The following is a 13,862-nucleotide window of genomic DNA, read 5'->3' on the forward strand; positions in this document are numbered from 1 at the left end:
GAGATGAAGGTACTACCAAACACTTTTGGTTCCACTGCTGCATGCCCTCAAGTGTTGTCACAACTAAAGGTTAGGAGAATAGGAAAACACTGTCAGGTGGAAACTGCTTGTCAAAGTATACATGAGTCAGGTAAACCCTGCAAGAGCTAGTCTGGATATTCACTCTGCAAAACAAAGCACAAACAACTCCTTGAGCTGGTAGAGCCATAACGCTATAAACCTAGAGGGAAAAACACGGTTCTGCTTGATCCTGTGACATTTTGTTCCAGGAACCTCACAGCCCTACTTCCATGGTATTGCCTTTCAGCTTCTAAGGTGCAATAGGTCTGTGCAGCAACTTTTCACTTCAGAAACAAATATGGGGGCATCTGGCTTGGCTACTATCCCAAGTTTAGAAGCTTCTGTCAGCAGAGCAGACATGTCGTAACATAAGCAGCTAAATTCAGGAGTTGAATAAAAGGTGGCATTTTGAGAAGACATTAAACAGAGAGAGAGGGACACCAATGGCAAGGAGAACACTGAGAATATTGGAGAAAGGTCTTAGAATAGGAAAGGAGTACAATCTTTTATGCTGCAAGAGCCCAATTCAGGTAAGCACATAAGATAATTTGCAGTTAAAGGAAAAATGTAGTTATAGTTACATTTCAAGTTATGACAACACATGTTGAGTCCTAAACGTACTATAATCTATTGCTAAGAAACTGTCACACAGTTTTAAGGAGAAATCTAGAAGAATTACCATAAATCTAGAAGAATTACCACAAAGCATGCAGAATCCATTTGTGCTGAACTGATAAAAATCACTTGCAACGCTAATAGTTTTTTTTGCAGATACCATACTTGTTTTATTCAATTTAACAGCAATTACTCTGATTAATTTGCAAGTAATACAATACTAATTAACAAAGTATGAGTTTTATTCTTTCCTAGCGAAGAAGTAGGAACAAGGCTATAGGAAAATGGTATCATAACTGATCATGATCTCAATTTTACATAATCTAGCACTACCTGGTTATGTTTAACCTGAGTATTTTCTTCAACCAGAGTGAGAAGCATTGGAGCAAGCACAATTGTGATTTTTGTGGTTTGTGTGTGGTTTTTTTTTCAGGACAGCACCATTAACACAGAGTAATCACAAAATGACAGCCTGAAACTCATTTGGTTTGGTATAAGAAAGGAGACAATGATGAGAAACCTCTGCACAACTCAACTAACTACAGAAGATATCTCATTTATTTCATCAATAAATTTAAAATTAGTAACATTTTTTAACTTTTTGCCTACGTATGCAGCACATTCAGCATAACTCTACATAACTTGTACCTTTAAAGTGTTGCATTTCATTACTAGCAAAATGCAGTTTGACACAAAGTGAGGAGAAAAAAAAGGAAACGAATACCAGTCAGCATATTTACCATCATAACATAAAAAAATCAGCAATCTAAAGAACTGTCTAACAAGCTGCAAAGTTGTTTAAAAGTGAATTCAGTGTATTTTTATTAAGTCAGAAGGAAGAACTAAATATAAGGTAAAAAGCTGTATGTAGTTACAAATCTGTATTTTAAGGGTTACAAATTGAGGAGAACCAACCTTTAACAAAAATCTTTGTCTACTACTAACAATAACCAATAATTAAAAACAACCATTTAACCTGTATTGCTTCAAATCAGCAACTTCACACAGACTTGATATCCACATTTGAAATGTGTTACAGAAACTGCAAACTTTCAGGCAGTAAAATGCAACTTGTACAGTAACAGTTTTAAGACTCTTTACAAGTACTCCATAATGAAGAAACTGGCAGGAGAATACAAGCTGCTTTGAAATTCCTCTTTAGCCCATGTGTTTATCAAGCTACTGGATAAAAAAGCAAGGATTTCAGAATCCTATATACTAGGTGTATAAATATTCCTATTATGAGCCTCTCAAAAATTAAGCCATGAACTCTGTAGGAGTCTTAAACACGATAAAATCAGGGTGATTTGTCTAAGGAATAGGCAAGAGACGTCAGTGAAGTGCTCAAATTATCATTATCTGGCGCAAGGGAGCTCCATGCTAACGGGGATATCAGATTTTTCCTAGAGCCACGAACAGACTGAATTCAGCCCAAAACCAATAATAAAAAGTCTTTAGGAAAAAGTTCATACAGCAAGTTTAGTCATTGCTGTTTAACTATAAGTAGGTGTTCTATGGTGGCAGGCTTTGTTTTGCAATATAAATGGCTTTTGAAAGTATTGAAAGGACAAATAATTATAGTAATGTATATGTATATTGTGAAACAATATATATATATATATGTATGATTTGTGAAACAGTATCAAAAGAACATGAAGCACAGACTGGATTCCTTCCTTCACTCGTCAGGCTATGCACACTATAGGAGGGTTTCCAGGAATATCCACTTTTTAAAAATCTTCTGATAAAACATACCCAGGCAATCCCAACCATCTCACCTTTGAGAAGGGCCACAAAGATGATCAGAGGGCTGTAGTACCTCTAGCACCTCTCCTGTGAAGACAGGCTGAGAAAATTGGGATTGTTAAGCCTGGAGAAGGCTCTAATGAGACATACAAGAACCTTCTAGGACCTAAAGGAGGCTTACAACAAAGCTGGAGAGGAATTACAAAGGCATGTAGTGACAGGACGAGGGGAAATGGCTCCCAACCAAGAGTAGGGTTAGGTTAGATATTATGGGAAGAAATTTTTTACTCTGAGGGTGGTGAGGCACTGGAACAGGTTGCCCAGAGAAGTTGTTGACAACCCATTTCTGGAAGTGTTCAAGGCCAGGTTGGATGGGGCTCTGAGCAACCCAGTCTAGTGAAAAGTGTCCCTCCCTGAGGCAGGCAGGTTGGAACTAGATGATCTTCACAGTCCCTTTCAACCCAAAACTATTCTATGAGGCTATGGACACTGACAGTGTACTACAGGATTATATTTTTTAGTCAAAACTCTAAATTAAGGATAATTCTGAAATAATCTTGGCCATTGACATATAAGCACAGCTTAAGGCAAACTATACTATGGTAGTCAAAAGACAAAGATAGTGTTTAGATAAAAGCAAGTGAAAAGATGAATGGCAACTTTACTCTTCCTGAGCTCCCCACTTTTTACTTCTGCCCTTCTGAAGGTATTATCCAAGCAGCTGATTATAGGACTAATTTCAAAATTCAGTCTGAAATAGAAAGAAAGTCTTTTGCTCCACGTATATAACTTAAGTATCTTCATTTAAATATTCCACTTTAAAAGCTGAGCTATGCAAGTATTCTTGAGGTGATGGCCTGTAGAATAATTCCATCTGAACCAGCCCTAGAGTACATTATAGACTCCTACTAAGAACTGAAATTAAAACAAGGGCTAATACTGTCAATACACGTCAAATATTTCCTAGTATGCCTGCAGAGGCTACTTGGCCTTGTGACCAACTGCTGTAGCTAAGTTGTGTGGTTGCAATCTGTGACTTACAGGAGTACTCAAAGCACATTAATGTTACAGGCCCTTCCTGACTCAGAAAAACCCGTGTCTCAGGCAGTATTCATGAAAACTTCCAACTAATAATCAAAGCCTGGTGCTTGTCCAGTATTCTGATAAGAGTAGCAGTGGGGTAATATTAATAATCAACCTACCCCCCGAGAGAACAACTTACAGTTAAATATATTACAAACTGAGTTTAACATATCAAAAGTTGAGAAATACCCCGCTTCCAAAGAGTCACAGCCTATCAGTATAAAGGAAGAATATAAAACTATTTTATTGACCACTGCTCACCAGTATTTACAATAAAGTAAACAATATACAGTCTGATAACATTCAAATTACTACAAAGTTAGTTTTCACCTGGTCTTCTTAAGACCAAGTGATCCCAAATACTAGAAAGAATGACCTTACAGGTTTAAAGGGCTAGGTTTGGGTAAAGAAGATACATGCACATCAATAGTATAGAAGACTACAAAACATCTGTGAGTTTGTTTAGACATTCATTATGATCCTGTAATAACTACGGAAATTCATCAATGTTTTATAAAAGCTTTTACCTAATATGGAGGAAGTAGTAGTATCAAATGCTCTCTTGTGGTAAATGAAACAAGTTGCAGAAAGCTTTTATTTACTTGCTGTTGATGCAAAACATACTACTTCAAAAAAATATCAAATTTGAAACTTGTTAGAATGTATGCTTCTCACATTGCTAATAAATCAAATCTCATGTTTTAATATTCTTATATATAAAAAAAGCAATGCAAACAATTATTGTGCTTCATCTTCTGGGCATGAATGCCAAGTTAGCCGTTCTTCATAAAAAGCGATTACGATCTGAGGACACTTCACATTAGCTTCTTTGGCCAGCACCAGATCTGCCTCATCAGAGTCTTTCCTGATGTAGAAGAGAGCAGGATTTGATAAAATTAACAATCAGTATTTCAAAACATTTAGCAGCTCTTCTTAAGTCCTAAGTTCTGAAAACAATGTCAGCTAGAAACCAGCTTCCAGTATTCCTTTCACTACAGCTACCAAGACCTTCCATGCTAATGGTGATGACGAGGTTTCATAGCTCCATTATTCTTCCCTTCCTATGTTTTTTTTTCTGTTTGAAAGGAAAATGCTATTCAAAGGGAATCAGTCATAAGGTTACATACTGGAGTATGTAATGAAAGAAGTTACACTCAGTTAATTTTGTCTTCTAAAGACTAATCAAAACTTCAAAGTAAGACTTCAAAATCAATAGGACCAATCAATCTTAAGAATTGGTACTTACATGCAAATTACATTTGCTGTTTATACAAATAACTTCCTGTATTTCATACTGTTATTCTTGATGCTGTCTTGGGCTAACAAACCAAGCTTGCCAGTCTGACATGACTTCACTTCATTTTGAAGTGTATGCTGCCTTTAAAAGTCAGCTTTGTGCATACAAACTCATATCTATGTTTGTTACCTAAGATCAATTATGAAAAACTAATCAACAGCAACTGAATTAAACAAAAAAAAAAAAGAGTCCTCTGTGTTTGATATTGCCAATTATCACTACAGAAATTCAAACACTCGTGATCTTTGTTTTTCAACTTTTCTAAGTTTCACATAGAATTTATAGAAAATTTGAGAATGCAGAAGGGAGACAATCTCGTACAGCACTAATCTTCAGCAGTCTAGGTAAATCCCAAGACAAATCATGTCTCAGGAGATCACTCAGTTTGACTCCATTAAGAAAATCTGCCCTTCTCAAAGGCTGTGGAAAGCCATCCTTCTTATCCCATCACCTTAAGAAATCTGACTCTCAGCAAATGTCAATTCAATCTCTTGACTTCTCAACACTGGGAAGAAGCATTAATTTTACCCCATTTGTTCACAAAGCAAGAAATCCTTCTCCCAACACTGCAGCTAATGAAGCTGGTCCCCACCTACCCTCCCAACAACACAAACTCCCCACATCACTCTTGCTTCTTACTAGCCCATAATGTCAAGCCTCTACATAGTGTTTATTCTTCATCTCCACCTCTGCTTTCTCCCCTAGTTGCTTCCAATTCTACTTTGGTGCATACAGAACAGCTGGCACTATGCTTGGTTAAACAGCTGGCTATCCAGCAGCTGGCTTTTGCTTATTGAAACATGTAAAGCTGGATTTCTGCCTGCCATTCCCTCTGCAAGAGAATTATCAAGATCCATTTTTTTCCATACAAATGCCAATTTCTTCCCATTTTATCAGAAATTACCTTTTAAAGTAAATCTGAACCAACAGAAATGAAACATATTTTGGGTTTTGAAGGAAGAGGGATTAAGTCCTAACTGAATATAGAAAGCTTGTTTTTCTAAGAATACAAGGTTAATAAGGAGACCACCAGCTTCTGTGTCTTACTTCTAAGAGGAAGCTGTCTCTTTAGGCTAAGTGCAGCTGCCTGCCCTCCCTTTATGGACAAGAACTGTGGATGTAAGACTTACCATTTCATGAGGAACATAAGCTCTCCACTGCTATCTGTAGCCCCAATTATCCGCTCAGGATCAAGACCCCTTGCAAACCCTCTTGGTTTATCAACCTAGTAAATTAGAAGATGGTTATCTAGTTTAAGACAAAATTCTTTTTTGGTACTAGATACAGGACTTTTTGTACATACATGCATGTGTTTGTGTATCAGAACGAAAAAATACAGCCTTTAAACCCCATCAAATCTATAATTACATAGTATTTTTTCATGACCAATCTTCAGGCCAAGTAATTTAGAGGCAGGATAATAATAAAGGATTTTATATCCATGTTTGCAGCATTTATTTCTGAAAATATAATAGCTGAAACAAATGGTCTAAAATAATTTCAGCAGATAAACAAACAAGCATGGTCAGTAAAAGTAACAAAAACAGCAAAGTAAAAATGCATGCCTGGAAGTGGAAAAAACACATCCTTTTCAGCAAAACAACAGGCATGGGTTGCCTAAACCAACAATGAAACTGCACCCTTGGGGAACACCTCAACTCTTCTTGGCTCACTGACATCACACTGGTGACAAAAAATATCACAACTATTTCCTGTATTAGCTCCTTTAGGGGTTCACAATATCCTTTTAGAGACAGTGGCCACTATTGTACCAATGAAGCCGAACAACTGACTTTATACAGAAAGCAAAATATTCTTTGTATTATTCATGAACTATTCTTTCTGATGCCTTCCAACCTTTTTGACAGTAACCACATGTCCAACGGCCTGCCGTCTCCAGTACATGAAAATGATTGGCTGTGTCAGGTTTCAAACCACTAGTCCACAAGTTTACAGAAGACAATGTGAACTGTTGAACACATTACTACGTGTGCATTAGTCTGTACTTATCAGCACTAAATGTGTCAGTTTGCCTACTCATTGAAACTGAAGGAGAAATCCAGACCTCTCAGGAAAGGTAGGCTTTTTTCACTCATCCTTTCTACTCCTTCTCCACCATTATGTCTGCTCCTAGTCTAAGTAACTGATTGGTTTTCATGTTCTGCCATCTTGCCACTCACCCATTCAAAATCATATACTAAGTATGGCAGCAAACCAGAACTTCATCTTTGTTCCATTCATGGACCTTTTCCTCTAATAGAAACCTATCACTTAATACCATTCATTAATAACTCTTAACCAGTTTTACTTTCAATTATTCAGTAAGTGGGACAATGGGACAATGTAAGAACTTTTAATCATCATGTCAGTCAATCATCCTTTACTAACCATTTGGACAGTCTCATTACCCACAATGAATGTATACCCTTTTCAAACCACAGATCCAGATGCTATGAAATTTTTACAGTTTTAAATCAGTGTTCAGTCTCATTCTCAAAGTCACAATATGATTTTTGGGGGATAGAGAGGTAGGGGAGAGATGGAGGAAATAAAAACTTAACACATGAACATATACTTACAGAATCACGCTTTTTCTTTGATTTACTATCATCAGATTCACTATCTGACAAAGATTTTCTTTTGGCACCATCTGTTTTTTCTTTACCAGCTTTCTGAGAGTTCAGAAAAGCTTCAATTAGCTCTGGACAATCTAAGTTCTCTTCAGGTTCCCATGTGTTGTCAGCACTGAAACATACACACATTTAAGTAAAAAAGAAAAATGTAAAACTAGCCTCATGGCTCCCCTTAAAATAAGCAACTTAATTTTTGTCTCACTATATAAGGTAGGTCTGTTAAACCCTAAGGATGTTTATCTTGCCACCTTTAGTAGCCTTCATGTACTGTATTTGATGACTGAAAGGATGCTTCATTAGTATTGAAAAACAGCATTCTTAACCTGAAGGTAACACAAAAAGTAGCTCTATCAACACCTGTGTTCTCAGTGGAGTATGAGAGTTGAAACAAGCAATCCACACCCAAAACTTAACTGTCCATTTAAACTGACTCACTTCCCTGGTTCCTCTAAAGACTGTCCATGAAAACAAACAGTATGATATGGGTACTAAGACTTACAGACAACAGAGGGTACACAGCAGTCATTACAAACAGCCTAAGTATATCATGTCTGAAAGCTTATATGTATGTATTTAAACACACTAAAGTTGTCTCTGAGCACTGAACACAACTGTACCTAGAACTATCTGCTTCCTTCAGTTGACTGACTGCAGGAAGGAACAAAGGTGGGCAGAGCTGGGCACTGCATATGTTTCAGTGAGTATGCATTTTGCTAACTAAAATTTTAAGAACATTGCTCACAACCACTCTGTATCTCATATGCAAATAATGGCACAGCACTACTGCACCAGCAGGATACCTACAAATTATTTTCCATTACAATAACATATTATTAAAAGTTCAAATCAGACCCTCAAATACTAAACACATTGTGCCTCACATTTATGCACACATCACTACACACATTCCAGGTTGCCAGACTGCACAATGCACTCATTTTGGGAGGTATGCAACAATAATATCACAGCATACATAACCATTTATGCACAAATTCTTCTTTCAGCTGGTAAAGCAAACTGCCACACAGTGTCACTGGAAGGAGGCACAACTATATTCCTTCTTGAACAATCAGCTTCTTAACTCTACTGCAAAGTTTTAATGTACATATGTAAGTCCTGGGAAAGACACTCAAAAATTCCTTTGAAGTATGCCTAATGAAGGCAACCATTCCACAGGCATATTCAGTTAATTTGAGAACAGTTCAGGAAAATTAATAATACGCAAACTATCTGCTTCAAAGCTGCCTGCAGTTTATATTCCTGCGTGATTTGTTACTCAGAAGTACCATTCATTCTGCTACATATATGATAACTGTCAGTCTATCTTACCTTGATAGCTATGGACACAAGCTCTATCAGAGTGGTAAAAGAACAATCACTAAGAACTTTGTAAAAGTCCTCAAATATTTCATATAGCGTGAACAATGAACTACATTATCTTCTATTTTATTTTCATACTTGACTGTCCCACTTGACTATGCATTTAGGGATGTCCTTCCCTCAAGCTTCTTTGAAGTGGATGCCCATTTTCCAATCTCTTGGCACAGTTTCAAATCAATCGTGTTTATCATTCTATCAGAAAAAAAAAAAAAAGAAAAAAAAAGGAATGCCTTACTCTGTAAATCCTTTCCACTTCAAGTAGTATTCCACCTTTCCATTGACAACACGTCTGTCCAGGACTTTCTCCACAACAAATTCTTCAGGCTCTGCCTCTTCAACTTTTTTACCTTTGCCATTCTGTTTCTTTCCCATTTTGTGCTACAAAAGAAATTCAGAATAACATTATTCTTTTTTATCTTTTGCTTTGCACAGTTACTTCACTGGCTTATAAACATTAAAGCCAGAAGCTCAGACTCCTTTCATGTTAGTGCATGTGGTCAGGTAACCTGAGCAAGACATAATCTTTTGGGTTTTTATCAGTTGCTTAATGAGATACCCAACACCAGTTTTTAAATAGGTGAAATTTTTTTGTTCACATACTCAGTGAATATACTCCCCTTAAAAATTTAATTCTCAGTGCTACATGCTCAAAACATCAGGAAGCTTCTAAAAGTTAACTCTATGCCTGTGAAAAGGCAGAGGGCAAGGCAGAAGTAAAGAGAAGTAATAAGGAAACTGTGAAAATGCATAAAATAGAAAAGGGATGGTACTGAAAAAGGGTGGCTTCTACCTTTTCCAAAAAAAACCAAGGAGAAACTGATGGCAGCAAAGTTTATGATGTACTGCTACAATAAGGAAAATACTCAATAATAACCCGCAATTATCGAAGAGGACACATGCTAGGAGCATTCAATTACTGCAGTCCCTTCTCATTCTTAGCCATGCACCCATGTAACTTACAAAGAGATGTCACAAAGGTGCATAAATTTAAGACTGCTACACTTAAGTACAGCACTTAACACATAAATGGAATTTTGCTAACTTACAAAACTTTTAAAGTGTTTTAAAGTTTACATTTGATAGTTCAGGTAATATTCTTTAAGTTCTTAAAATAAATATTACATCCACATCATCCTCAAGGCATTCCCAGTTTAATAAGGCACAATTAAATAGCAGTAGAAGGACACATTTCAGAATTTCCTTGTTTGTAATCTTAAAAAAGTTGGAACAAGCCTATCATGCTGTATCACAGTTCTGGAGGACTAGCAGACCAAAAGCAGTTTGCTTGCCATTTTGGACTGCACCTCATAAAGAAACTGTCAAGTGGCAGCCATAAACTAAGTATTAAACTCCTAAGAGTTATGCAGCACCCTAAATCAAAGTGGACAAAACTAATTCCTCACTAAAGCACTTCCTCTACAACAAAACACAAACAAGCAAATACCACAAAACACCTCTATTTGCTTGATAGCCATTCTCTAGTCCTCTCTAATGTGGGTTAATTTGACAACACTGCAATTTTGAAATTTTCAAACTTTTAGACTTAGTAGAATTTTGTCTTGATGTGGTGAAAGGTAAAAAAAAACGTATGTTAGAACAAAAACTGTATTCTTTTAGTGAAGACTGGAAGATGATTCTCTTGCCAAAGCCCTGTCTTTGTACCCCTTATTTTTAATAATTAATTTTTCCCTCCCTCCCCAAAATACTCCACTCTTTATAGTTAGCAACCCATAAATTGAAGGTTCAAACAACAAAGAGGAGAAAAAGTTTCTAGTTTCTCATTTAAACAACAAGTTTCTGTATATATCTCACATGGCCATCATTTTGATTTGAGAGCATAAAAGAGAGAACAGAGCATGTATTTCCAATTAGATTTTAGGTGCCTGCATATCCCAGGTGTATTTTGACCACAGCATTCATGTCTGAAAAGTGTTAACGTAAGCATATTGGCTTTTTTTGCCTCCACAGGAAAAAGAATGCAAGACTAATATTGAAGGGAAATACAACATGAAGATGTCCAAGGCTTCTATGAGGGCAGCTTCTTTCAAAAAATGGAAGTGTGAAATAGAAAGGGGTAGATATGAGGGAAATAAACAAATAATAAAAGTAGCAGAAGGGAAAACGACAACACAGAAAAAGACAGACTCACTATACCATAGTAATAACATTATAATTACTGGTGATGAGGCAAGCAGGCTACAAGTGGGGAACATCTCCATCTGTATTCTCCGTTGGACTAAAATTCTTTGATTCAATAGAAGACTGTTTTCTGGTACTCTTTTCGGCTTCACTAATTCTTGTCACTTAAAGATCAATGTTTTGGATTTCTGTATCAAAGCAACAATTTGGTTTTTTACTTTCTAAAACTTAAGTATCTTCCACAGAGGAAAATGAATGTCATGGGGGTCTGTATTTTTTTCTTGAAGTGCAATAAGAAATAGCAAAATAAAGAGTATGCTGCTTCTCTTTTAAATATTAGAGATTTATTAGGCCTTGTGCATCAGCACTGCTCTTCAAACTCTTGAGCCTATTAAAATAACACTTGATTGCAGAGCCTGCAGAAATACTGAACATGTTAAAAACCTGTACATTCTGGGATTATACAAGCCCATGCAAATCTCAGCCCACAAGTGAATTGTGACACCTGACTGAACTGAAAGCATACTAAATGCCCACTTGACCCCTGAAGCTCTCTTCTCTAGGGTTGCATGTCGTAAGCTGTAAATTGGACATTTGACCATTGAAGGCTAATGTATGGCTCGTTTCTCTTTCTGCATACAGAAGTCATATGACACTACATATGACAGATGCAGAGCTATGGATAATCACTCTTTCTTTGAGGGGCAAGCTTAAAACACTGATGTGACACTGTGGTGTAGAATTTTAACATATAAGAAAATTGGAATTACAGCTCTAGAGCTACCCTATCCCTTAACACATTTAGGTTTTGCATGCAAATATATAACGAAGCAGAATTAGTTATGGTTCCCATGGGAACCATAACTGATTTTCCTGACCTGTGCAGCAAAATTCTTGACATCAAAAGATTAAAAATACTGCATTTGTAAGATTTTTTTCCTCTCTCCAAAGTGCCCCTCCCCAGGCTGGCTAACCTCTTCTTCAAATTCAGGATAAGTGGACAATCAATTACTAACAGAAAGTTTAGACATTACCTTGGTGAAATATTTTAAACTAGTACAACACAGAGGAAGCACTCCATTGCACTTCTAAGCCAGGAGTTAATACAAGTTTTGGATATATTTTGAGCTGAGTAATCATTTCTGTAAATTTAAGAACAGGCCTTTTGAGTGCATTATAAACCAGCCGTTCTGCTATTGAAGTTTTGAATTGTTCACATATATTTTTTGCTTACTTCCCCATCTCAACCTCAGATACATCTCACATTATACTTCTACAGGTCTGTCTTTTGTGAAACTATGTATCATTATTAGTAGAACTGTAGCCAGCAACCAACTGCCCTTAGGAGTCCATATTTTAATGTCAAGCAAAGCTTTAGAGGACTTGAGATCCATGAATGCATCATTAAAATGGTCCAGGAGGGGTTGACATCTGATAATCTCTGCTCCTATGAAATTCAAAGAAACTGTTATTTGTTAAAAAGCATTTCAAAAGGCATCTTAATTATGCCACATCATTTCTCAATAATGTTACTTTTCATCTGTAAAGACTGCCTTTTGTCAGGCAAATAGTTTTCTCCAAATACACTGGGAGAAATTAAATGAGTACATGATTTGGACTTTATTTTTTACATGTATGATGAATTACATGGTATGCTGAGAGGAGGCTAAAAAAATCCTCAGTATTTTCTATTGTAGAATAGATGAAATAGTGCAGTCCTTTCACACTTTTTTCCCAACAAGTTTCTCTTCAGAAATGGCAGATTTATTAAAACCAAAAACAATGTCCTTTCTAGTAGCCTTACTTTCTGGATCTGAAATTTTGGTCAGAATAATGCTGGGGAGGGGAGATGTGGATGTATCTTTTAAATGGAGATGCCAAGTTATAAGTTTGAAGAAAAATATGTTGATTAAATCCTTATATACTTTAGGTGTGCATGAACTTACCAATGTAGTTTTATTGGAGGCCATTTTTATTGCAGACTTGCAGAGCTTTTACTAGAAAAATGCATGACAATTAAAAGGAAGTTTGCATTACTCAAAGAAAGGCATCCCAAGACAAGCATGGTCCTTGTTCCAACCCCCATGTATTCACTGCATACAACATTTCTTACACGGATTAAATCCAGAACAAAAAGTAGGTTACTACTTTGTCCGGCATAACCCAGAATGCACCATTAGGCTAGCCAGGATAAATGATACTGACAAGGTGGTATATAGGGTTGAAAAAATCTTTTTCCCAAGGCCTTCAAAACCATAGACACGTTTCTAGGGAAAAGGGGGAGGACCATCAGGGATGCTTATTTCCTTAAACCAAATAGAACAAGAGTTCAGATTCTAGCAATTGAAGGTATACCTAAGTTATATTAACTGCAAATATCTGATGGGGAACAGATATATATTTGTGGTGCAATGAATCACCCATTATTCTTATGATAGCAAATTCTTATAAACAGCAAATATTTATCTTAATGCAACTATAAGGTTGCCTTCTGATTCTCAAGTTGGCAAGAGTTAAGGTCCTAGAACAATATTAACTCAGCTAAGATGCACATATTACATATTTAACCTATGCAAATTACGTTGAACACAATCCATCCCCTTTTCCATGTCATTTCTCATACCGACCAGCTCCATAGGCATGTATTGTCACCGCCCCGCAGCGAGCTATAGAAATGCTAGAATTCCCCATATGCTTGGGTAAAGCAGAGAAGTCCTTTAAGGCCAGAAAGCCTCCCGGACTCAGCGATCCCGCCCAATCCTCCCCTGACACGGGAGGTGGATTTTGGCAGTCCCATGGGCGGTGGGGTAGGCGAGGTGGGAGAAGGGCTGGGGCCAAGGCGCCAGTGCCGAAGGTCTTGCCTTGTGTCTCCCGGAGAGGTAGCAGAAAGGGGTAAAAAAAAAAAAATC

At 36.9% G+C, this 13,862-nt stretch overlaps 1 protein-coding gene across 2 annotated transcripts; it reads right to left on the minus strand.

Moving 5' to 3' along the window:
• Positions 1-1,211: 1,211 nt before the first annotated feature.
• CBX3 (chromobox 3) lies at positions 1,212-13,510 on the minus strand. 2 transcript variants are annotated; one of them, XM_005421744.2, is made up of 6 exons: positions 12,900-13,510; positions 10,992-11,141; positions 9,050-9,192; positions 7,381-7,546; positions 5,932-6,026; positions 1,212-4,369 (listed from the first exon to the last, which is right to left on the minus strand). In XM_005421744.2, the coding sequence occupies exons 2-6, from the start codon at positions 11,031-11,033 to the stop codon at positions 4,243-4,245; spliced, it is 573 nt and encodes a 190-aa protein (XP_005421801.1). In that variant the 5' UTR covers positions 11,034-11,141; positions 12,900-13,510; the 3' UTR covers positions 1,212-4,242. The 2 variants fall into 2 exon arrangements, with proteins under 2 accessions (XP_005421801.1, XP_005421802.1); XM_005421745.2 differs by lacking the exon at positions 10,992-11,141.
• Between the last annotated feature and the right edge of the window lie 352 nt (positions 13,511-13,862).

This window comes from Geospiza fortis, unplaced genomic scaffold (genome assembly GCF_000277835.1).
Source record: "Geospiza fortis unplaced genomic scaffold, GeoFor_1.0 scaffold95, whole genome shotgun sequence".
In the NCBI taxonomy this organism is placed as follows: Eukaryota; Metazoa; Chordata; class Aves; order Passeriformes; family Thraupidae; genus Geospiza; species Geospiza fortis.